This window comes from Arachis hypogaea, chromosome 13, assembly GCF_003086295.3.
Source record: "Arachis hypogaea cultivar Tifrunner chromosome 13, arahy.Tifrunner.gnm2.J5K5, whole genome shotgun sequence".
NCBI classification, from domain to species: Eukaryota; Viridiplantae; Streptophyta; class Magnoliopsida; order Fabales; family Fabaceae; genus Arachis; species Arachis hypogaea.
In genome coordinates this window covers 52,724,177-52,750,188 of record NC_092048.1, presented here as the reverse complement: position 1 = coordinate 52,750,188, position 26,012 = coordinate 52,724,177, and the positions used below count along the sequence as shown (strand labels likewise).

Sequence of the window (26,012 nt, the reverse complement as noted above, 5' to 3'; positions counted from 1 at the left end):
CTGGTATGTAGCTCCTGCATTTTTAAGTCTGAATGGCATGACTACGTAGCAATAGTTTACGTTTGGGGTTAGGAACGAGGTTTTCTCCTGGTCGGATTGATACATCAGGATTTGGTTGTACCCCGAGTAGGCATCCATGAAGGAAAGGTACTTATATCCTGATGAGGCGTCGACAAGGGTGTCTATATTCGGGAGTGGATAGGGATCTTTTGGGTAGGCTTTGTTGAGGTCGGTGTAATCAGTACACATCCGCCACTTTCCATTCGACTTTTTGACCAGTACAACATTGGCTAGACATAATGGGTACTTAACCTCCCTTATGAACCCTACTTCTAATAAGGCCTGTACCTGCTCCTCCACAACTTGCGATCTCTCTAGACCGAGCTTTCTGCGCTTCTGTTGCACTGGCCGGGATCCAGGATATACTGCTAATCTATGGCACATTAGCTCGGGATCAATACCGGGCATGTCTGCGGCCTTTCATGCGAACAGATCGGAATTCTTCCTTAAGAACTTTGTCAGTATCTCCTTTAAGTCTCCTTTTAGGTTTGCCCCTATGTTTGTTGTTTTGTCTTGAGTATCTCCGATCTGAACTTCTTCGGTCTCGCCTTCTGGTCGAGGACGAAGTTCTGCGTGAGCTCGGGTTCCCCCAAGTTCAATAGTGTTGGTTTCTTTTCCTCTAGGGTCGCCCTTAAGGTTCAGACTATCGTTGTAACAGCGTCGCGCGAGTCTTTGGTCTCCCTTTATGGTGGCGATCCCTTCTGGAGTTGGGAACTTCATGCATAGGTGCAGAGTGGAGACCACTGCGGCCAGCTGATTTAGCGTTGTCCGACCTATGAGGGCGTTGTATGCGGGGCTCACATCGACTACAATGTAGTCTATGCTCAGTGTTCTAGACCGTGTTTCTTTTCCGAAGGTTGTATATAGTGGGATGTACCCAAGTGGCTGGATTGAGGCGTCTTCGAGCCCGAATAGGCTATTTGGATATGCTCTGAGCTCTTTCTCTTGTAAACCGAGCTTGTTGAAGGAGGATTTGAATAGGATATCCGCGGAGCTTCCTTGGTCGACTGGTGTTCGATGGAGGTTAGCATTGGATAATATGATGGTAACGACTACGGGGTCATCATGTCCAGGGATGATACCCGCAGCGTCTTTTTGAGTGAAGGTGATAGTGGGGAGGTCGGGTGACCTGTCCCCTTCTCCGACACGGTACACCTCTTTTAGTTGTCTTTTGCGGGATGACTTAGAGATCCCTCCTCCTGTGGATCCTCCATTGATCATGTGGATATGTCTCTCAAGGGTGTGAGGGGGACGTTCAGCTCGTCCGCTCTCTTCGTCCCTTTTTCTCTTTTTTGGTTCATCCGCTCTGTTGGCTAGGAACCGATCTAGTCTCCCTTCTCGAGCCAATTTTTCTATGACATTCTTCATGTCGTAGCACTCATTGGTGGGGTGTCCATAGATCCTGTGGTAATCGCAGTATTCGGTCCAACTTCCTCCCTTCTTGTGTTTAATCGGGCAAGGAAGTGGGATTTTTTCAGTGTTGTATATTTCTCGGTAAACATCCACAAGGGATACCCGAAGAGGGGTGTAGTTGTGGTATTTCCTGGGTTTCTCTGCGGATTGGTCTTCTTTTTTCCTGGACTCTTTATCCTTATCCCGAGGTGGGTATGGGAATCCGGTTTTTGAGGTTTCTCCTAATCGGGAGTTCTCCTCCATATTGATGTATTTTTCTGCCCGTTTTTGTACCTCGTTCAAAGATGTTGGGTGCTTCTTGGATATGGAGTGGCTAAAGGGTCCTTCTCGTAGGCCTTTGATGAGTCCCATGATGGCCACTTCTATAGGGAGATTTTATATGCCAAGGCATGCTTTATTGAATCTTTCCATGTAGCTACGGAGGCTCTCCCAATCTCCTTGTTTAATTCCTAGCAGGCTTGGAATGTGTTTGGCTTTATCCCTCAGAATGGAGAACATGGCGAGGAACTTTTTAGCAAGGTCATCGAAGCTCGTGATTGATCTTGGAGGCAAGCTGTCGAACCACTTTATTGCCGTCTTGGTCAAGGTGGTCGGAAAGGCTTTGCAGCGGGTTGCGTCCGAGGCATCCGTGAGGTACATCCGGCTCCTAAAGTTGCTGAGATGATAACTTGGGTCAGACGTACCATCGTATGGTGTCATGTCAGGAGCTTTGAAGTCTTTCGGGACTTTAGCCTTCATGATTTCCTTTGTGAACGGGTCTTGGTCCTTGTAAGGGCTATCCTTACGTTCGGATCGAGTGGTTTTAGCTTTGAGGTCGGCTTCGAGTTTTAGGAGCTTGTCTTCCAGCTCTCGACGCCGCCTTGTTTCTCTCCGGAGATTTCACTCAGATTCTCACGTACGTTCAGCTTCTTGTTCGAGCTGTTTGAGGCGATCCTGTTGTTCATAGATGGCGTCTAAAATTTCTGTGTTCTGAGGTTGCTTATCTCGCTTGGATTGGGGTGTGTCCTTTGGTGTGGCATCCGTGATCTTAAGCGGCGTTTCTTCTTCCAAACCTGAATTATGGTCGTTAGTAGGGTTGTTTGCCATGTTGGTGGGATGACTTCCAGGTCCCCCGGCAACGGCGCCAATGTTCCAAGGGTTACCTAAAATAAGGAGGTCGATCTCGGATGAGATCTTCAAATCTGGACTGGGCTGCTACGTCCGACTTGTTGATGTAGGAGATGCTGCTGGTCCTTGCTCACCGGAGGGGGGGTGGTACCTGCAAGAGACTCCGATGCTTAAGTCAGTACCGACTTTAGGCAGGTTTTTTGTAGAATTGGAGTATGAGTTATACCTGGGTGCTCCAGTGTATTTATATTAGTGCTTAACGATCTTTCTTTGAGATAAGTTTGTTATCTTATCTTATCTTTTGGATGAGATCCTTATCTTTTTGGTCAGCCGCCTTCTAGGGAGCGGTGACTTTTTTATTTTGGGTCTCTTTGGGCCTTGTTGTGATTTGTCCGAATTCTTTATGAGAGTTAGCTACGATAGGCCGACCTTTAAAGAGGTCGGTCCTTTTTCTTCGCCCAACCCGGGCCTTATAGTTTGGTCCAGGGTATGAACAGTAACCGTCTCTATAAATGAATGGTAAACATTAATAAACAATTATCTCCAAAGTTTCCTATTTTATTCAAATGCATTAATTTAAGCTCGACAAACCGCACAAAGTCATTGCCCAACCTAAAATGGTCGGCAAGACAAAGCGACGAGGTACAAGTTAATGTAAGAAGTTATTCAAGCGATTCGTATAAAGTGACCTTTAAATAGGTCGGATAAAAAATAGAGTTGCAAAAATAACTTGAAAAGAGGTCGATTCCATAAAGTTGGACCCAAGAAAGAAAGGAAACTCAAAAGATATACAAGTAACCCATACAAAGCGACCCCCAATAATAATCGACTATGCAAAGTCGGGCCCAAGAAAGGAACTTCAGCAATTATAAGAAAGCACCACAACGAAAACATTGCAAAAAAACATGTACTGAACACTACTTAAAAGTTGTCAAAACAACTAAAAGTAAAGCACAGTGTTCAAAACAATTGCGAAACAAATCATGAACACTACTTGAAAGTTGTCAAAACAACTAAAAGTAAAGCAAAGTGTTCAAAACAGCTGCAAAACAAATCCTAAACACTACTTAAAAGTTGTCAAAACAACTAAAAGTAAGATGAAATGTTCAAAAAGCTACAAGCTATTACAAAATAAAGTTTCACTAGACCCACAGGTCGGGCCATCTCAAGAACAAATTAAACAAACTAAAGAGATCACAAAGGGTCAAGGTTCTCCCCCGACACAACATCTTTAGCCGGAGGCGACGGAGGAAGCACAGAAACTGGAACTGCATCGATGATCTCGGGAGAAGCAGCCACAGTAACAACCTCTGGAGTGTCCTCAGCTCGGGCCTCAGGAGTTGAAAAGGACGGGCCAGTCTGGACTTTAGGATCAGGCATAGATACCTTGTCCTCATCAGGGGCGGGAACGATCTTCCCTTCAACCACAACATTATCCATACTAAACAAAGAAAGATTAAGGTCGGGAGCCAGAACTCGGACCTGAGCCTTTAAGTTTTCGTACATCTCGTTCATCCCCCTAACCACATGGCTTTGAAGCTTGGCATAATCATCCTAGGTTGACTGGAGCTTCTCCTTCATGTCAAACAGCTCCCCATAAGTGCGAGAATCTTCTCAGCCCTCTTTTTCATCTCCTCAGCCCTCTTTTTCATCTCCTCAGCCAGCTTTGACGCAGCCTCAGCCTTGGTAGCCTGGGCCTTAGCTTTCTCCAAGTCTGACTCAAGCTTGGCATTTTTCTCCTCCAACTCAGCCTTTAGGCCATTCAACCTCTCCACATCAGCCCGAGTAGCATTCAGAAATGCCCCAGTGGCATTAATAGGAGACTTTCTAAATTCCTTGGCTAGATGTGCTCCTCACTCCAACTAAAACCATCAAAATCCTTGTCATTGATACCCACTGCCCCAGCAGTCTTCTGCTTCTTAGGGGCCAGCCCCGAAGCGGTAGGAGACGAAGGCGCGCCCGAACTCGGCAAAGGCGGATCGGGAGGAATCAGGTGGACACCAGGAGTAGAAATAACTTTTCTCTGACCATCAGGACCCAAACTCGGCTTCTTCGGAGGAGGTCAGGAAGAAGCTCTGGATTCTTGACTCTGGAGATTCTGGGCAGCAACCGTCTTCTTGGTCTTACGTAAAAACCTCATCGAAGTGGACCCTGAAGCCATCTCTGAGAAAAAGAGGGAAAACACGAAATTATTAAACATACACGCATAATAGATGGAAAAAGACATAAAAACAAGAGGTCGAGGAACTACCTAACTCGGACTAAAGAAGGCTGGGATCCCCCAAGAATTTCTTCGTGTCCAAGTGAGGAGCCCGACCCCAATACTCTTCCAACACACCAACAAAGGCCCGCTCCACCTCATCTAAATTATCTAAAGTGTACTTAACCACCACAAAGTTCTCTTGCCAACAGAGGGGAAAGGAACACTCATCGAAGATTGAGAAGACCTTCCTACCTTGAGTGGCCCAAAATAAAATCCAAGAAGCCTTCCCCTTTTGCGCCCCGGGTTTGGTTAAGACAAACACGTACAGGAAGAGACTAATAGAAGGTCTGACACCTAGCTCTTGACACAGAAGTTGAAAAAATTTTCATGAATGTCCAAGAGTTAGGGTGAAGCTGGGAGGGCACTATATTACAGGTCCAGAGGATCTCAGTCTCGAACTCGGAGAAGGGAAGGGTAATACCCAACTTGGTGAAAAAATAGTCATACGCATAGAAAAAAGGACGCTCAGAACTATCCAAAGGAGGAAAACAAACCCTCTTCTCAGGATCAGGGACGACTAGCTCATAGTCCTTCTCATCCTCCGTATTAACACAAAACCTATGGAATCTCCTAAACTGATTGCAGTACTCCCGATCTACTACAGTCACACAAGAAAGAACTACAGAATCTACCCAGTCATGAAGCCCAGGGGGAACTTTGGTAGACATTTTCATTAGGACCTTACGGGACATAAAGATACACCTACAAATATAACAGCAAAAGAATTCGTTACTACAAGCAACCCGGACAAGGGGGCAAAGAGGTTGGACAAATCCTCGAAAATCATCAATCGCCCCCTTTCTTTTCAAAAAGGATTACATTTAAACCAGAAGGCGCCACTCCAAATGGAGGCAGTGCAGCATCATAGTGACACCTTCAGGGGCAGCACAAACAATCAAGGGAAGCCAACCACCCCTCGAAAGTCCACAAAAGGTCGAAACAAAGAAGATCCCCCTTTTCCCACAAAGAAATCGAGTAATTCCCGAGAATGCTGAAAATCAAAATTTCTTCCCAAATCATTTACCCAGTTAAAAGGCACCCCTACCTTGCGACGTTGTCGCACTGCAGCGACATTTTTGGGAGCAACACAAACACAAACAGCTAATAGAAAAAAGGCACTGAAACCCCAAAAAAGAACCTTTTTTTCACCAAAATGCTACCCCAATAGATAAAAAAGTTTCGAAACCAAGAGAGGCGAAACAAGAAACAAAATAAACAATCCAGAGTCAATAGGTCAAACAAAAGCTCTTTTCAAAGAAATGTAGAGAACTATCGTCAAAATAGAATCAGGCAACAAAAACTCCAAATCAAGCATTCATTAAAAATAATTAGAAAGGCAGCAAGAAAACAAGGAAGAAAAGAACTGCTTCAAACTAACGTTCTCGAACCCATACTTTCACTGAACGTTAACACCACTAACGTTCTGAGCTAAAGTCTCTGCCCGCTTCAAACTTTCTCTCTGCAAGTAAAGCCAAGCCCAATGAAGAAAAGAACTGCTTCAAACTCAAAATCCAAAGGCCCATACCCAAGACTTGAAGAGCCAACTAGAAGAACAGAAGAGTAGTATATATAGGAGTAGCTTTGAATTAAATTGGGAGAGTTGGAAATTATAGGGAGCCTCTTGGCATAGAACTACTCTCTGTATTTTACTTTCTCTGCACTTCTAGTTTCATCATGTATTCTCCATCTTTGTTTTCATTTTCCAGAGCTATGAACAACTAAACCCCTTTCATTGGGTTAGGGAGCTCTGTTGTAATTTGATGGATCAATAGTAGTTTTCATTATTCTTCTTCTATATTTTCTCTTGATTTTACTTGAAAGCTTTCGATCTTCATCTAATTGGGTAGTTATCTTGGAAAAGAAGCTATTCATACTTGGATCTCTTCTGAACCTTGAAAGAGGAATGAAGAGATCATGCTAGAAATGCTTTCTCATGCTGGACCAAATTAGGTTTGGATGGATATGTGACTATAATCCTCTCAACACTTGATTTGGGAAATGCATGTGGTATAATCAGTGACCATACTTCATCTCTTCTCATGAGCAATTGACCAAGGAATTGGCTATTGATCAAGTTTTGAGAGATTGAATTACAAGAAATTGTAATTCGATCACTTAAGATTGCCAAGGAGATCAATGAGTGCATTGATTGAGGAAAAGATGAAAATGAAATTGATCCGGAGAATGCAACATCTCCCAAGCCCAATGAACTCCCCATTTCTGATCTTACCCATTCTCTTTAATTTCTGTTATTTACTCTTATGAGCAATTCCCCATTCCTATTTATAATTCTGCAATTTACTTTCAGTCATTTACTTTCAGTTCTTTAATTCTAGCATTTACTTTTTCTGCCATTTACCTTCCCGCCATTTTATTTTCTGCAATTCTCAACTCAAATTCTGGATTCGCTCAACTAGGACATTCCTCTAATTAAAGTTGCTTGATCAATCAATCCATGTGGGATTCGACCTCACTCTATTGTGAGTTTTTACTTGACGACAAATTCGGTACACTTGCCGAAGGAAATTTGTTAAGAGACAAGTTTTCCGTGCATCAGCTCTCAAAGTTGATCTTCATATATTTCGGGGTCCCAAATCTTATTTATACACCCGTCTTCAAGTTGATCATCAAAGTTCTATTTGGGTAGCAAGCAATCCTTAGAATTCTCATAAAGACATCCAAACATCCTCCTAAATCCAATCAATTGAGCATGACTCCTACCTTTCCATCTAATCATTGATGATGCAACCACAATGAACCTAGAATGGTGTTTCCAACCACTAACCATCTCCCTTTTGCTCTTAAAGCTACAAAGAGCTCTAAGTTGACCATCTGTCTCAAGCAAACCATATTCAAGTGGAATAAGAAAGCTTAAGGATAAGAGATTTATCCTCTTGAACGAAAGAATGGATGGTAATGGCTTGGGGAGAGGTGTTTCCAATGGTCTTGTAAGTTCTACTCCCTTGTGCTCTTCTTTGATTATCTCCACCTCATGGCAATTTTCTTCCAATTCAACTTCTTCCTCACCAAATTCTTCTAGCTCTTTCCCATCACTCAACATCAACCTCAAATTTAATGGGAAAAGACTCCTCAAACTCAAAAGAATTGTGCGTTGGTGTGGAATCATCATCAAGAGGAGGATTTGTTGCTTGTTCAACTTCTTCCAATTCTTCATTCACAATATGCTTTGGAGGTTGCGCACCCTCCTCAACATCAATTTCAAACTTCTCGGAAGAAGGATCTACAACTTTAGATTTCCATGGGCATTCAACATCTAATAAATCTTCAACCACTTCTTCCTCTTCAACAATTTCAGCTTCCTCCACTTGTTCTAATACAAAATTTCACTCGTCATCCTCCACTGGAGTTTTCAATCTCTCTTTCATACTACGCTCTTCACTTGTTTCTCCATAATTGGCAATGAGAGTACCTTGAGTGCATGAGTGTTGTGAGGCCAAGTTGGTTACTACCTCGGTCAAGGTAGCCATGGATTCGTCTTGCCTCCTTAGAGCTTCAAGTCGCTCTTGAAAAATGGTGCGACATTCTCTTAGCTCTTGGAGATATGAAATAAGAGCGTTATCCATCAAGGTTTGGGGTGAAGATGAGGATTCATTATTTGGGAGAAAGGGTTCATAATAGGAAGGTGATTCATATTGGTGAGGGTATTGATGTGGTGTATATAGAGGTGGTGATTGTCGGGAGTATTGATGTTGGAATGGGGGTGGTTCTAAGTATGGTTCATATGGCTCATATGGTTGTTGGTATGGTGGATATGGGTTAGGATCATATGAAGGTGTTTGGTGGTATGGGGCTTGTGAATAAGGTTGAAATCTATGTTGAGGAGGGGGTTCATAAGCATACGATGGTTGTGGTTGATAACTACAAGGAGGTCCACCATATCCATTAGATTGGTATGCATCATGATTTGGATTATTCTCGTAGTATACCAGATGAGGTTGTTGCCATGAAGATTGTTCATATGCTTGAGGCTCCTCCCACCTTTAATTTTTTCATCCTTGATGCAAACCTTCATTGTAATTTTTATTTCCTACAACATAGTTAGAACCAAACTCATAGCCAAAAAGATGAGAATTCATAGTGAAAAGAGAAAATCAAAACAAAATCTAATAAGAAAGAAAGAAAACAAACTCCTACAACTAGCAAAAACTAACAAAGAAGCAAAAGACAAATATATTCACAATATCCACATATATACAATAACTAATAACAAGCACACATTTGCAATTCTCTGGCAACGGCACTAAAAACTTGATGGAAGGAAATCATCGGTTAGGAATTTTCACAAAAATAATCACGTTGCAAGTATAGATCCAAACCGATAGACAACCCTTAATCAAAGTTTAATTTATTTGTCACAAGTGCAAACCAATAAAAAACCGAGAGTATTTAAACCTCAGGTCGTCTGTCAAGGAATTGCAGGGAAGTGTGCATATTATTGGTTATGAGAAAGTATTTTTGGGGGTTTTTAGTTTGATGAATGACGATCGGATTTTCTATCGGTAAAGAAATTCACAAATATATTATCGCGTTGTAAGTATAGTTTCTAAACCAACAGAGAATCCTTTCGTACAAAAGTTTGGTTGTCACTTAAGCAAACCCAAATAAATTTATAATCGAAGTATTCAAACATCGGGTCGTCTTCTAAAGGAATTGCAAGGAAGTATGATTTATTATTGGTTATGGAAATTGTATATTTTTGGGTTTTTGGAAATAAGGAACAAGTAATTTAAATGACAAGAAAAATAAATTGATAATAATAATAAAAAAAATCTCTTGGCAAGATATGAGAATTAGAAGTCCTATCCTAGTTATCCTTATCAACGGTGATGAGAATTGGGTTTTAATCCCACTAAGTTAATCTTTGCTGGATAAAGGAAGGTCAAGTGGACTAATCAAGTTGATCCTCAGATCCTAGTCAATTCCTAAAGAAAGACTAGAGTTATTAGAATTCGAATCAATTAGCAAAAATAACAATTATCAATCACGATGAGTTTGATAATTCAAGAGTCTCCAATTAATCAATTAAAGCCAAGAATATAAAAAGCTAAATAAAAAATCATAAATCTAAAATACCTCAATTGCATTAATAAAAGAAAATCAATTTAGACATAAAGAGTTCATAAACTAAAGTGATAAAATAAATAAAAAGAACATTGAACCTGTGATTGAAGAAGATGAAATCCCAATCCTAATATAAATCCTAATCCTAATCCTAATCCTAAGAGAGAGGAGAGAACCTCTCTCTCTAAGAACTACATCTAATCCTAAAATTATGTATATGAATGTATGATAAGTTGTTCTACGTCTCTCCTTTGATTCCTCCATTCTCTGACTTATATTCTATGTTTCTGGTTTGGATTTGGGCCGAAAAAAGGGTTAAAAACAGCCCAGAAATCGCCTGGTACGTATAGGTCGCGGCAAAGTGACGCAGAGGCGCCGTCCACACGTTCGCGTCGCCTGGCTTTGGGGCAGCTATGGCAAATTATATATCGTTGCAAAGCCCCAGATGTTAGCTTTCCAACGCAACTGAAACCGCGTCATTTGGACCTCTGTAGCTCAAGTTATGGTCGATTTAGTACCAGGAGGTCAGGCTGGACAGCTTAACAATTTCTTCAACTTCTTGTATTCCTTCCATTTTTGTATGCTTCCTTTCCATCCTCTAAATCATTCCTGCCCTGTAATCTCTGAAATCACTTAACGCACATATTAAGGCATCGAATGGTAATAAGAGAAGATTAATATTAGCAAATATAAGGTCAAAGAAGCATGTTTTTAATCATAGCACAAAATCCGGAAAGAAAACGTAAAACCATGCAAATAGTATGAATAAGTGAGTAAAGAGTTGATAAAAACCACTCAATTGAGCACAAGATAAACCATGAAATAGTGGTTTATCAATGAACAAGGAATATAAATATGCAAGAAAGTAAAGCTAACAACTAAGATAATATAAATGCTAAAATACTACTCATGGCAAGGATCAAGAGTCAAGAATTTACATCTTGTATCATTGACCACAACATGGTAATTACAAAGAGTTAATTCTACTTAGATTTTCTTTAACATCGAAGGGTTAAGTCAAGTGGACGTAATTGGTCATAAAACTAACTAACAACCCTAAATCATCAATGACACTGGACATCAATGACATCAAAGCACCTAAGTTCTCAATCTCAAGCCATGAGTACAAAAATCTACTCAAACACTTGGAAGGCATAAAAGGAAAGCATAGTAAATAGCAAGAATTAATAAAATCTATGACTACCAAATACAAGATAACAATAATAACAACTCAAATAAATATCAATAAACAAAAAAACATCAAATTGCATTAAATGAAAATCAAAAGTAACAAGAGTTCATAAGCATAAAAACAACAAAATAAAGGAAATAACAAGTAAAACTACAAGAACTATAATGCTAGAACAATAAAAAGTAAAGAAAATTAAATCAAAATAATAATTGAAACCTAAATCTATGGAGAGACCTAAAACATGGCTAAAACTAAACCTAATTGCTCTCCCCTTGTTCCTTCTTGAATTTGGCCTCAAATACTTCATAAATAAGTTGGATTTAGGCTTGAATGAATCCATAAATCGCCAGCCACATTTTCTTTAATGAAGTCACGTGCCGAGTGTACGACGAAATCTCCACTCACACGTACGCATGGCCATCAATTCCACCAAATTCTCATTTCTTCATGAATTCTCCATTTTGCATGCTTTTTCTTCACTTTTTTAATCCAATCTTTGCCTTCTAAGCCTGAAATCAGTTAACAAGCAAATCAAGGTATCTAACGGAATTAAAGTGAATTAAATTTGGCAATTTAAAGGCCTAAAAAGCATGTTTTCTCTCTTAAGCATAATTTAGTGATAATTTACAAAACCATGCTATTTCAATGAATAAATGTGAAAAAAATTGATAAAATCACCAAATTCAATACAAGATAAACCATAAAATTGTGGTTTATCAGAGCCTATCCTGCTTCCTCCTAGATCCCTCTATCTCTCTCCTTGGCTATACCTTTACCTCTTTCTGAGTGTTGAGGTATAAAAAGTACTCGATCGTTATTATGGTATTCTCCACTTTGTGATTCTGAATCTGATGTACGTAGTACGTTCATTTTCTGGGTGAACATCCACCATGCTTGATGGTTGGCTTCCAAGTCCTCGGCAATGACGCCAATGTTTCAAGGGAATACCTGAAACTAAAGTTGTAGGGGTCTAAAGGTATGGTCCAAACTCCTATGATTAAAGGTTCCGACTTGTTTACTAGAAGGGTAAAGTTGTCCAATATTTTTGAGTGGATAATGGTAGGAGGTACTTGAAAGGGACTCTAATGTTTAAGCTATAAAAATTTTTAGGCAGACTTAAGTGAAGATTGAAAAATACCTAAATTTGATAGGGTATTTTGTAGAGACAGATGATGACTTAGCCATCACTCTCATATATTTTTATTTGTGATAGTGGGTAATTTCTTCCTTAATATTAGAAAAGTTATCCTACATTATGGTAGTGGCTGAGTTGTGAATAGCATCTGAAGTAGTATTTGACAATGTGTTGTATATTTGTCATGCAAGTCTGGTTAGATGTAGGTTGTGAAACCCATGCTTCGAGTAATCGGGTGGATTGATCACCCGTGTTTTTAACTAACGTAATCTGAGTAGATATGTTGTACTTTTTTAACTTCTTGTACAAAATTAATTGGACTTGTTTATTTGGACCTTAAGTTTTATCTTTGAATAGAGTATGAATAATTATGTTAGAAAAAAATTCAAAAAAAAAATGAGAGGTTGAAGATGTTGTTACTATGAAAATAAATGAATAATAATAGATTTTTTATTGTAAAGTGAAAATTAAAAATAATTATAATAGGTATATATTAAAATTAATCATTAATATAAAATATATATTAAAATATAAAATAAATATTAAGAATTAATTAAATTATATATATATATATATATATATATATATATAATAATAATAATAATAATAATAAATTTTAATAATTATTTTAGTAAATAAATAATATTTATAAAAGATAACGAAACAAGTGTGGAAACACCTCAATGTGATATTCCGCCTTCTAAGACTAAAGTCTAAACAAGGAAGGATACAAGAGAAAACACCAAACCAAAATAAGAAACTACAGTTCATCTCCATTACAACCCGTTGCTGATGTAATCCCTTGCATCACTTCTAGTACTTCCGCGTGGAATGTTAGAATAATCCTTTTGATAATAATAATAAAAATAATCTTTTTGACGGAGTTGGAGTATTCAATAAGAAAATTACTGTGCTCTAAAACTTTTGAGAAATATTTACACGTTTTGCAACATAATTAAGATGTATGTCAAATATTAAATTAATAGTTGTAATTATTCCTAAGATATAGGAGTATTAAATATAGACAATTTTGTAAAGGAAGAGAAGATACCTTTTTGTTTTTCAATTATTTTGTTAGTTTAATTTCATTAAATTTATAATTTAGTTTTTACAATTTTAGAATTTATAATTAAATCTTTATATTAGACTATTTATATTTTTATACTAGATATTAATTTTTAACTAAGTTTTTTTCCAAAATATAAAATCGTATTACCAATAATAATGAATTAGAAAAATAGTTTAAATCAAGTATATTCTGATTATTTCTAGTTTTCTTTGTTCAGCTCCAAATTCATATGGTTGGTTACATTTGAAATTTGATCACAAAAGATGTATCATGAAAGACTAATTTTGAATTAAGATTTTTTTTTAATTATTCTTAATAAGAATATATTTTAAAATATTCGTTTTATATTTTATATAAAATAAATTATAAAATATTCAAAAAAAATTTAAGACTATTATATTTATTTTATAAAAAATAGTAAATATTTAACTAAAAAACTTTATCTAATATAAAAATTTAATTTAAACATTAAAATATAAAAAGTAATTAAGTTATTTTCTTTTTGTTCTCGATTCTTCTCGTGCATTTGTCATGTCTCACGTCCCATAGTCCCATTCATTCGCATTTATTTTTAACTAATACAGAATGCCATACTATAACTGTAGTCTTTGATTTTCATCTTATTTAGAGTTTATTTCTTTATATTTACATTTTGAGTAATACGCTGAATTAATTTTTAAAAAAAATTAATTGAATATTTTAATTTTTAATAAATTTTAATTACACATTAAATTAGGTTAAAAATTTAGATAAATTATTCTTTATTATTATTAAATAAAATCATAGAAATCTTTAAAAAAATTTAAAATTCTTACATCAATATATTAATAAAAAAATAATCTGATATAAAAAATATAAAATAAAATTTAATAATTAAAATTTGTTAAAACAAAAATATTAATTAATTAAAATCTCTTATAGTTTTTTATTGTTTCCTAGTCAACCATTGTCGACCATAAAAGTCAGTGTTAATGAGCAACGTGGTAGGTTGAAAATCAAGCTTCTTGGTTCTATAAATCCCCAGACAAGACTATAGGAATCACCAATCATATACCAAAATCTAAGTACATCTCTTATTTCTCTCTAATCAATATGGCTCAGGAAGATGTGAAGCTCTTGGGGGTTGTGGGAAGCCCGTTTGTTTGCAGGGTTCAGATTGCTCTAAAATTGAAGGGAGTTGAATACAAATTTGTAACACAAGATTTGCAGAACAAGAGTGAAGAACTCCTCAAATACAACCCCATTCACAAGAAGGTGCCAGTGCTTGTTCACAATGAGAGGCCCATAAATGAGTCCCTTGTGATTGTTGAGTACATCGATGAAGCTTGGAAGGGCAAATCCATTTTGCCCGCCGATCCTTACCAGAGAGCCTTGGCACGTTTCTGGGCCAAGTTCATAGATGACAAGGTAAATAACATTAATTCTCATCATAAATAGTACTTTAATTTTCTTTACATTTAAAAATGATGTAAAAATGTTTTACATTATCCATGAATTAAAGTCATAGATCCGTAATTATATTATTTTTTAACCATTACTTTAATTTGTGCAAATCCAGGTGTTCGGTGCTGCATGGAAATCTGTTTTCACCGTTAACGAGGAAGAACGTGAGAAGAACGTTAAAGAAACACACGAGGGTCTTCAGTTTCTTGAAGATGAGCTTAAAGGCAAGTTTTTTGGAGGAGAGGAATATGGCCTTGTGGACATTGCCGCTGTAAACATTGCGTTTTGGGTGCCTCTGGTTCAAGAAGTTGCAGGTCTTCAACTGTTCACTAATGACAAGTTTCCCAAACTCTACAAATGGAGTCAAGAATTTCTGAGTCAACCAACTATCAAAGAGTGTTTGCCTCCTAGAGACCCAATTTTTTCCTTCTTCAAAGCTCGCTACGAAAGCCTTCTTGCTTCAGCAAAATAGATTTCATACTAGAGAGGGGGTTGAATGAATGTTGGAGTTTCTTGTGTGGTCGTGTTCACGTGGAGTTTCTTGTAAACCTCGGATTCCTCCCTGTTAGAGAAATCCTAGGATCTTCTCGGTTAATAAAAGAGTTTGTTAATCATAATTTTCTTTCCTCATGGATTATTACACTATATTTGGTTGGAGAAAAAATTAGTGAAAAGAAAATGAATGAAAAATAATATTTTTTTATTTGATTATTAAAAAAAATAAAAAAAGTTTTGTATGGATTTCATTAAAAAATTTTTCTTTCCATCATAAACAAAAAAAAAAATTATATTTTGTATATTTTTAATATTATTTTTAATTATATTATTAATAATTATTAATATAAATTTAATTTTAATATATTATTATAACAAAAATTTATTAAACATTATATGTATTAGATAAATAATTTAAATCAAATATATAAAATTATAATATTTTATAATATTTATAAAATGTAATAAAATATAAATAAATAAAAATATTTATATTTTATTTTATAATAAAAATATTAATATAATTTTATATTATTATAATTTTTTATTTTTTTATTTAAATAAAAAAATTAATTTTTTTATTTATTTTTTATTTCTTTAAACAACACATAAATAATTCCACTTTTATTTCATTTTAAAAGCACAGAGAACAGCAACAAATTGATCAGTTGGACACTATTAATTGAATTTGACCATAAGACGAGTTTAATTTAAACTAAAAATGACTTGGTAGTGAATCGAATAAAAATAAAAGGAAAACAATTAAAAGATCAATTAATCAATTAAATTTATGTAATATTTAATAATTAATTAATTTAAAATAATAAATTATAAAATAAATTAATTTTTTAAATTATATATTTTATATATAAATATATTATTTTATTATATTTAACTTAATTTTAATTGAAGTTTGATTAAAATATTTAAATCTTTCAAAGATTTGATATTTTTGCCTTACTATTGGATTTTATTCAGGCTTTTAAAGACTACTAAAAGTGATTGTGGTTTCTTCTTTAATTAAGCTTTGAAATTCGTAATTTGTTTTGCAACCACTAATTAATCTAAAGAAAAGTTGGTATTTGGTCAATTAATAAAAAATATATATTATACAAAATAGATATAATTCTTAAATTTTTATATAAACAATAAGTCACTTCAAAGATAAATTTGTGTTGGACAAAATTTTATTGAAAATATTTAATAAGCCGCACTAAATAAATTTATGTGTACATAATTTATGCGGGTATATATGGATCGATCCAAATAAAGTTCTGTATTTGGTCAAATTATATGCACATTTATGACAATAAACTTGTGATAATTATTTGGTTCGATGTGAACAATAAATTTATTCAAAATAAATTATTATTTGACATGATTTATTATCAATGCATAATATTTGATTACTATATTAAAAATACTACTTATAAATTAATATTTTTATCTAAAGTCTAAATATTAATATTATGTTAAGTACTTGTGATGGTCCGCCATAATATAAATTTTATTCTTATAATATATAACTTGTATGAACATATTATTTTGATTTGAAGTTATGTATATCAATATTAGTCTATTTTTAATAAATAGAATTATTTTTCGAAATTAGAAAAGAATGAGATTATTGTTCTTAGCTACATGAATCTAGACTTTGTATTAAGGATTAAATAACCCCGTATCCTTCTTGGATAAAGTTTCAAAAGCGTAATAGTTCAAATGGCATAAGTATTATGATCATAAAGAATAAAATTTCAAAAGACTTACAAATACTATATGTGGCTGTAAAAAAATTTTCTTAAAAAATACAAAAAAGTGCTTTAATTAAAGTGATAAGTTTAAAATAAGTATGATATTTATCAAACTTGATTTCAATAAGACATACATAAAATAATTAAGTACGTTTTGTAAATGTCTTGACTTATTTTGAAATTAAATGTATTAAAGTTATAGTTGTCTAACAACATGCTCATGTATTTAGTTTTTTATTTTTTTCTGTAGCATAATTAAATTAATTTAACGTCAGTTATCAAGTTGTAACTATCAAAAAGTCTACATTGTGTGCAATAAAAGAAAAGTTAAAATAAGAAATGACTAAAATTACTTACTTGACAAGTATTCTTTAAGTATGTGGATTTAAAAAGTAATAAGTATATTTCAAAAGAAAAAACACAACATAAATAAATAAAGAATTTAGTTATTTCATTTGCATGTACTCAAAACACTAAAAAAAAAATTGTGAAGTTTATTTAGTTTAAATACTAAGACATATTTAGTGAGTAAATTTTAATTTTTCTATTCACTTAGGTTATCTATAAAAATTTCTATAAAATTGTATAGTGCTAAATGACATTGTTCATTCTTTTGGGTAATGACAACTTAGTAGATTACATTATTGTTAAAAAGTTATGTTATTTGAATTTGGAAGAAAATATAGTATATATATATATTTTGGTACAATTTTTTTTGTCCTAAATTTGTTTTAACTATTATTTTTCTTTGATGCTATCTTAATTCTATCTCATTTAAATGAAGTATGACTACTTGCATTGAAAATTATAGTTTAAATTCTTGATAAAGTTCTAAATTTTGGCTTAATCAACACTATCTTGAGAGTAATTTTTTTCTACTATTAAGATATTTTTTGAAAATAGAAAGTTGATAATTCTTTAAAAATATTGACTTTGGGAGAAAAGATAGTCAATAAATTATTTTAAAGACAAATTCAACACCTCAAAAACAAATGCTATTTGATATTTTACTAAAAAAAATATCTTATTTTATGTGAAATATTATATATTAGTGCTATGAGTAAAAGTTTAAATTTATAAAAAAAAAAAACAACATTTAAAACTTATCTTATTAATTATCTAAAGATATTAAATTATTAATATTTAAAATCAAATATGGAGATATAAATATGCTCTGTTGTAAATGACTTCACTCAATAAAGTAAGGCATTAGGTACAATACGATTCTTCAGTGTTATGGAGATATTCATGTAAGACTATAAGTCTATAATGATATTGGTTATATGTTAGATCTTACATTGCAGTAGATGAATATAAGAAATTGTTTCTCAATATTAATATTGATGAAACATTTGATATGATACACACAACTCTACGGTAGAGTTGTGTGGTAAGATTTTGAATTTTTAAAATTTAAATAATTAATTATTTATGTGTTATTATATTTATTAAAATTTTTAAAAATAATTAAATAAAATTTTATAATTATTAAAATTTAATTTAATTATGATTTATTTTAATAGTTTGAATTATTATTAAAAATTATTTTGATAAACAAAAATTTAAATTGATTTATTATTATTATTATTATTATTATTATTATTATTATTATTATTAAAATTTAAAAGAAGAAGAAAAAGAGTTAGACAAAGGCCATTATATATATATATATATATATATATATATATATATATATATATATATATATATATATATATATATAATATGACACGTTCTCTTTATATTCTGATTCGTTAGGGTAAAGCAAACCAAAAAGTAATAAATTCGGAACTGAGTCAAACGTGTGAACTTTCCTCAAATCTCTCCTCAATCCCGAAAATGAGGCAACCAACGAAGATTCCATCCAGTTCGGTAACAAACAAATGCGCATAACCACCCTCAACAAACCCCATTATATACGAATTGCTCACTCAGTTGTAGGTATGCAATTCACTCTGGTTTTTTTTCTGAACTCTCTCATAACTCATACTTACTTGAGCGTTGGAGCTCTTTTTCAGGTACCCCACGCCGCCTCCCCAGAAGAAGACGACGTTCCGCCCTCTTTACTCCAAGGAAAGCTGGTTTGAGTCACACCAGAACGAGCTATATATACCTCGGAGCTTACTCTCAACCGGAACATTTGGCGCCCATCGTGGGGCCCGAAAACTCTCTAACCCCACTTTTCTTTACTCTGTGTATTTTTTTTATCATTTTTTCTGCAGGACACAAGAAATGGCGGACAAGTAAAGTCACGCTCCCTCCGACATCAATCAATTAGAGATTTTAGCAATCAATGAGGCCCTCAGGGCCGAGAACCAAAGGATGGCCGAGCTCCTGCGGCAGATGGAGCACGATCGTACCAAAGGGAAACACAAAAGTGCCGAACAAAAAGAGGACAATGATGAGCATACTTCAGAAACCAAGCAAACCATCCCCAAGACCACAAAGACAATCGTCAAAAGAACCAATCCCTTTACAAAACAAGTTATGAACTTCAAAATGCCCGAGAATCTCACCCTACCTTCGACTCTAAAACCCTACCAAGGAATAGGAGACCCAAATGTCCACGTCACTAAATTTTACGCCATGATGTTCATAAATAAAGAGTTCGACCCCATCTTGTGCCGAACCTTCCCAACCTTCCTAGACGGGGCCGCACTCATCGGGATCTCCAACTTACCCGAGGGTTCCATCTTAAACTTTGATGAGCTGGCCGACCAGTTCGTCAATCACTTCGCTGCGTCAAAGATCTATGTCCACAACTCCGATTATTTGAGTACCATTAAACAGGGGCCAAATGAAAGCCTAAAAGACTACATGACCAGGTTTGCAAAAGCAACCAATGAGATACCTAACCTAAATTCCGAAGTTTATCTCCACGCCCTAAAAAGCGACCTCCGACCGGGGAAGTTCCAGAAATCCATTGTAATAGCAAAGCCCAAGACCCTGGCCGAGTTCCGAGAAAAAGTAACAACTCAAATCGAAGTGGAGGAATTCCGAGCACTGCGGAGAGCAGAAAAGTCTACCCCGAATAAGGAGGAAGAAAGACGAAGCAGACACCCGGCCAGCAGGACAGACCAGAGACCGTTCAGACTAACACCCAAGTTTGACACATACACTCCCTTTAACACAAAAAGGGAGGACATAGTGAAAGATATACTACATTCCAAGCTCATCAAACCCCCAAACAGAGCTGGTACTTACCAGGACCAGAGGCACGTGGACAGATCCAAGTATTGTGCTTTTCACCAAAAATACGGTCACACCACAGACGGCTGTGTAATAGCAAAGGACGTCCTCGAAAAACTGGCACGCCAGGGACTGTTGGACAAATACATTGACACCCGCGGACGAAGAAAAAATACCGAACACATCGGCCACCAACAGAAAACAATTGACAACTCCCGAGACAAGGGAAGAAAGGTAGACAATGATAACAATCCACCCCGCAGAATAATAAACTGCATTTCTGGTGGTTTTGCAAGTGGAGGATGCACGAACTCGGCAAGAAAGAGGTCATACCGAGCTATGATGACTATGACAGATTCAACTATACCTTAGCCGACCAACAAGGACAAACCAGGAATCTCGTTCAGCCCCGAGGACTATAAGGCCGCTGATCGAAACCTAGACGACCCCATGGTCATCACGGCACAAGTCGGAGAACCTCTGGTAAAAGAGATCCTTATGGACCCAGGGAGCAGCGCTGACATATTGTTCTACTAAACGTTCCAAAAAAATGAACCTGAGCGAAAAAGTCCTACAACCATCCTCCGGAGAACTGGTAGGTTTCTCAGGTGAGCGAGTCTTTATCCGAGGTTACATTTGGTTACAGACTACCTTTGGGGATTATCCCAACAGTATAAGTTTAGAAATACAATATCTTGTAGTAGATAGCAAAAGTCCCTATAACATTATTCTGGGCAAACCATCGTTGAATGCGTTCAACGCTGTTGTTTCCACTATACATTTGTGTGTCAAGTTTCTTTTGTAGGACAACAAAGTAGTGACAATCCATGGAGACCAAAAGGAGGCCAGACAATGTTATAATGCCAGCTTAAAGGGCGAACAACCAAAGCATCCTGACCAACAATATGTCCAGGCAGTGTATAACTCGGAACAGCTACCTCCTCTGGCAGACCTAGATTCGAGGACCAACCACCAAGAGCGACAAATGCCACTTGACGACTGATAAACCCATATTTCATGAGTTCTTTTGTGCTTAATTTGAGTGATTTATTCAATCCTCCACCTACTTATTCATATTAACTGCATGGTTTTACTTTCCCTTCCTTATTATGTCATATTGTGAAAAACATGTTTTTCTAAGCTTTAAAAATTAATTATTTTAATTACCTTTATTTCCATTCGATGCCGTGATTAGTGTGTTGAGTAGTTTCAGATTTTCTAAGGCAGAATGACTTAAAGGATGGAAAAGAAAACATACAAAAATGGAAGGAGAAAGCAAAACGGAGCTTTGAAGGAAACTGGTATTCACGCGATCGCATGGACGATGCAATCGCGTGCCAGAAGCGAAGATGCAGCGACGCGGCCGCATGACTGACGCGACCACGCGACAAAAGCAGAACGCATACGACGTGGACGCGTGACTGACATGACCGCGTGGCAAGGAAAAGCTCCGAATGACGCGACCGCGTGACCCACACGGACGCGTGACAGAGGCCACGTATCAGAATTTACAGAATACGCCCCAATGATTTCTGAAGCCCTTTTTGGCCCAGATCCAAGTATAGACAGCATAGACCAGAGGTTATAAAGTGTGGGAATGCACCCATTCAAAGGGAGCTCGCATATTTTATTTTTCGATGATTTAGATTTAGTTGAGAGGGAGATCTTCTCCTCTCTCTCTTAGGATTTAGGATTTCTTTTCGCTTTAAGAGTGATTCTCAATCTAGGTTTTATATTTCTTTGCTTTAAATTTTCCTTTTACTTTATTTATTTATTTCAGTATCTGAGTTGGCTATTTACCTTTATAATTGAATCTATGAATTCTTCCATGTTACAGACTGTTATTTGAATTAATGATAATTGAGGTATTTTCAGTTTATGATTGTTCTCTTTGATTTAAGTTACCATTGCTTCCCATCTAAGGACATTTTTATTATTCCAGCAATTTTACTTTTTCCCCTTTTGGTCCTGGTTAAGAATTCAGTAACTCAACAGTTATTAAACTCAACATAATTGATAATCGTTATCTTGCTAATTGAGCTGAACTTAAGTAATCCCAACCTTTTCTTAGGAAATAAATAGGATTCAAAGGTCAATTTAATTAGTCCCTTGACTTTCCTTTGCCCTAGTAAAGGTTGACCAAGTGGAGTTTAGATTCAACTTTCATTATAGTTGAGAGAGATAACTACGTTGGACCTCCAACTTCTCTTACCTTGCCAAAAGTCTGCTTTACAGTATTTATTTATTTTAATTGCCATTTACTTTACTTGTCATTCAAATTACTTGCTTCTCATCTTCTAAACCCCGATTACAACCTTTATAGCCAATAATAAGAACATACCTCCTCGCAGTTCCTTGAGAAGACGACCCGAGGTTTGAATACTCGGTTAACAATTTTTAAAGGGGTTTGTTACTTGTGACACCCAAAACGTTTGTACGAAAGGATTTTTGTCGGTTTAGAGACTATATCTACAACGCGACTGTTTTTATGACATTCTTTACTGGCAAAAATCCTAACGTCAACGACCTCAATAAAGTACAATTAACAAACAACGAGGACAAATACACATACTCTCGGAAATGCGCTAAAAGACGCAGAACGAACTCAAATGGTGGAACTCTTAAGACAAAATGTAGATCTGTTCGCCTGGACACCAGCAGATATGCTAGGAATAGACCTAAACGTCATCTGCCACAAACTGGCAATCAACCCATCAATCCAGCCTATAGCTCAGAAGAAAAGACACCTCGGCACTGACAAAAGGCTAGCCTCCTTGGAGGAAACCCAGAAACTACTAACTGTTGGATTCATCAAGGAACTCCGATACTCCACATGGTTAGCCAACGTGGTAATGGTAAAGAAGAACAATGGTAAGTGGAGGATGTGCGTAGAATATAAAGACCTCAACAAAGCCTGTCCAAAGGACGCATATCCCCTCCCATGCATCGACAAACTTGTTGATAACTCCTCTGGCTTCCAATGCCTAAGCTTCATAGACGCCTACTCTGGTTACAACCAAATTCTAATGCATGAGGCCGATCAAGATAAGACTGCCTTTATCACTGATAATGGTAATTTCTGTTACAAGGTAATGCCATTTGGACTTAAAAATGCAGGCGCCACCTACCAACGCCTCATGGACAAAATCTTCTCAAAATAAATCGGACGAAACATAGAAGTCTACGTCGATGATATGGTGGCAAAATCAACTCATACAGCAAACCATGTCGAGGATCTAACAGAGATATTCCAACAACTCCAAAGATACAATATGAAGCTCAACCCAAAAAAATGCGCTTTCGGATTACAAAGCGGAAAATTCCTCGGCTTCATGCTCACATGCCGAGGAATCGAGGCAGACCCCGAAAAATGCCAGGCCATCCTCAATATGCGAAGCTGGAGGACAAGCAAAGAAATACAACAACTGACCGGTCGACTTGCAACATTAGCAAGATTCTTGCCCTATATAGCCCAACGATCGCATCACTTTTTCAAGAACTTGAGAAAACAAGAAAGTTCCACTTGTCCGAAGAATGCGAAACAGCTTTCACGGATCTCAAAGCCATACTTTCAACTCCTCCAATCCTCCAGACACCAGAAACAGGTAAACCATTATATTTATACTTATCCATCACTAACCATGCTATCAGTTCTGTATTAGTAACAGAGATAGAGAAGCAACAACACCCGGTATACTTTGTCAGCAAATCACCTTAAGGCGCTGAGACTCGCTACCCAAAGTTAGAGAAACTAGCTCTAGCTCTCGTCATGACGGCCAGACGTCTACGGTACTATTTCCAAAGTCATACCATCGTGATCAAAACAGAACAGCCCTTAAGGCAGATACTGATGAAACTCGAACTAGCAGGACGGCTAATCAAGTGGTCAATCGAACTGTCAGAATATGACATCCAGTACCAATCCAGAGGTGCCATCAAATCTCAAGCACTAGTCGATTTCATTGCAGAACTCACCCCAGAAGACCAAGCTCCTAAGGATAACCTATGGACACTATACGTCGATGGAGCCTCCAACAGCAAAGTCTCCGGAGCAAGGATACTCCTCGAAAGCGATTAGGGAATACAACTCGAACAATCACTACAATTCACCTTTCATGCAAGTAACAACCAAGCAAAGTATGAAGCCTTAATAGCAGGACTACGGCTAGCACACACCATAGGAATAACACAGATAAATGTCAAATGTGACTCTCTCTCTTGGTGGTACAACAGGTAACAGGAAACTTTCGGGTAAAAGATCTCCTGCTTGAAAAATACAATACAATGGTCAGTAACCTCATAAGAAACTTTCATAAATTTAGTATTTTTCATATACCTCGGGAGCAAAACAACAGAGCGGACATCCTCTCAAAATTAGCAGCCACAAGAAGTCAAGACAAAACTCCTATACTATCACAATTAACACTGGACGAGCCCAGTGTTACGCTAACAACAGTTGCAAGTGTCTCGCAGGAGTACGACTGGAGATCACCACTCATAAACTATCTGAAAATAGGTCTCGTATCAAACAACATCCAAGACCCAAGGAAATTCAAAAGATGAGCGAGCATCTACACCATACTTGGAACCGAGCTATACAAGAAGGGATTCACAAGACCCCTCCTACGATGCCTAAGCACAACTGAAGCAAAACTGGCAATGGACAAAGTCCACGAAGGAGTCTGCAACACACACATTGTCGGCCGAAGCTTAGCCGCCAAAATCCTCTGAGCTAGTTATTATTGGCCGACACTAAAGCAAGATTGCATGCACAAAGTCAACCACTACGATCAATGTCAACGTCACGCGCCAATCATCCACAACCCAGCCGATCAGTTACACACGTCCGAGGTATGCTGGCCATTCAACAAATGGGGACTAGACATCCTCAGACCATTCCCTCCCGCTCCAGGCCAGGTTAAATTTTTAATTGTCGCTATAGATTATTTTACCAAATGGATAGAGGCTATACCATTGGGCAAAAATCACTTCTGAAAAAATGATCTCTTTTGTATGGAAAAACATACTATGCCGCTTTGGTATCCCTCAATTCATTATTACTGATAACGGCGGACAATTTATAGATCAACGATTCAAAAACTTCTTACAAAATTTCAAAATAATCCAACAATTCTCCTCAGTTGAACACCCACAAACTAACGGTCTAGCCGAGGCCGCCAATAAGATCATTTTGCAGGACCTCAAGAAGAAATTGGACGACTCAAAAGGAGAATGGGCCGAGCTCATCCCCGAAGTAATGTGGAGTTATAACACCACTGAACAATCATCAACAAAGGAAACACCCTTCAGGCTAGTATACGGATGCAACGCCATGATTCCGATCGAAGTATCCCTACAAAGTAGCAGAACCTCGAGCATAAACGAACATGACAATGACGCGAATAGAAGAGCCGAGCTCGACCTCGTAGAAGAAGATAGAGACAAGTCAACACTTCAGCAACTTGCAACAAAACGGGCCATAGCTAGGAAGTATAACAAGAGGATCAAACCGAGGATATTCTCGGAAGGCAACCTCATCCTCAGACGGGTCGAAGACATACGAAAACCACAAGGACATGACAAGATAAGTGCAAACTGGGAAGGACCATTCAAAGTCTACAAAGTCATTGGCAAGGGGGCTTACAAAATACAAAAGCTTGATGGAACTATCCTACCAAACACATGGAATATATCCTCTCTAAAGCTATATTTCAGCTAATGTATAAGTCGGACACGGTGATACACTCTTTTTCCTACTACTAGAGTTTTTCCTAAGGAGGGTTTTACTGGAGAGGTTTTAATGAGGCACACCA

At 36.5% G+C, this 26,012-nt stretch overlaps 3 protein-coding genes across 3 annotated transcripts; 2 read left to right on the top strand and 1 right to left on the bottom strand.

The window, feature by feature from the left end:
• Positions 1-480: 480 nt before the first annotated feature.
• On the bottom strand, positions 481-1,428 carry LOC140177607 (uncharacterized). Its single transcript, XM_072210740.1, has one exon. The coding sequence runs from the start codon at positions 1,426-1,428 to the stop codon at positions 481-483; it is 948 nt and encodes a 315-aa protein (XP_072066841.1).
• A 12,860-nt stretch (positions 1,429-14,288) lies between these two features.
• LOC112738368 (probable glutathione S-transferase) lies at positions 14,289-15,381 on the top strand. The gene is made up of 2 exons (XM_025788794.3): positions 14,289-14,728; positions 14,880-15,381. Exons 1-2 carry the CDS (start codon positions 14,414-14,416, stop codon positions 15,234-15,236), a joined length of 672 nt encoding a protein of 223 aa, XP_025644579.1. The 5' UTR covers positions 14,289-14,413; the 3' UTR covers positions 15,237-15,381.
• A 3,951-nt stretch (positions 15,382-19,332) lies between these two features.
• LOC112734335 (uncharacterized) lies at positions 19,333-20,571 on the top strand. Its single transcript, XM_025783595.1, has one exon. It carries the CDS (start codon positions 19,333-19,335, stop codon positions 20,569-20,571), a length of 1,239 nt encoding a protein of 412 aa, XP_025639380.1.
• The last annotated feature ends 5,441 nt before the right edge of the window (positions 20,572-26,012 follow it).

What these genes read in the sequence shown, in the direction of transcription:
- LOC112738368 (XM_025788794.3), top strand. Translation starts at nt 14,414, where the DNA reads ATGGCTCAGGAAGATGTGAAGCTCTTGGGGGTTGTGGGAAGCCCGTTT. An exon ending in CCAAGTTCATAGATGACAAG is followed by an intron (nt 14,729 to 14,879) that starts GTAAATAACATT and finishes GTGCAAATCCAG; the next exon opens with GTGTTCGGTGCTGCATGGAA.
- LOC140177607 (XM_072210740.1), bottom strand. Translation starts at nt 1,428, where the DNA reads ATGAAGAATGTCATAGAAAAATTGGCTCGAGAAGGGAGACTAGATCGG.
- LOC112734335 (XM_025783595.1), top strand. Translation starts at nt 19,333, where the DNA reads ATGGCCGAGCTCCTGCGGCAGATGGAGCACGATCGTACCAAAGGGAAA.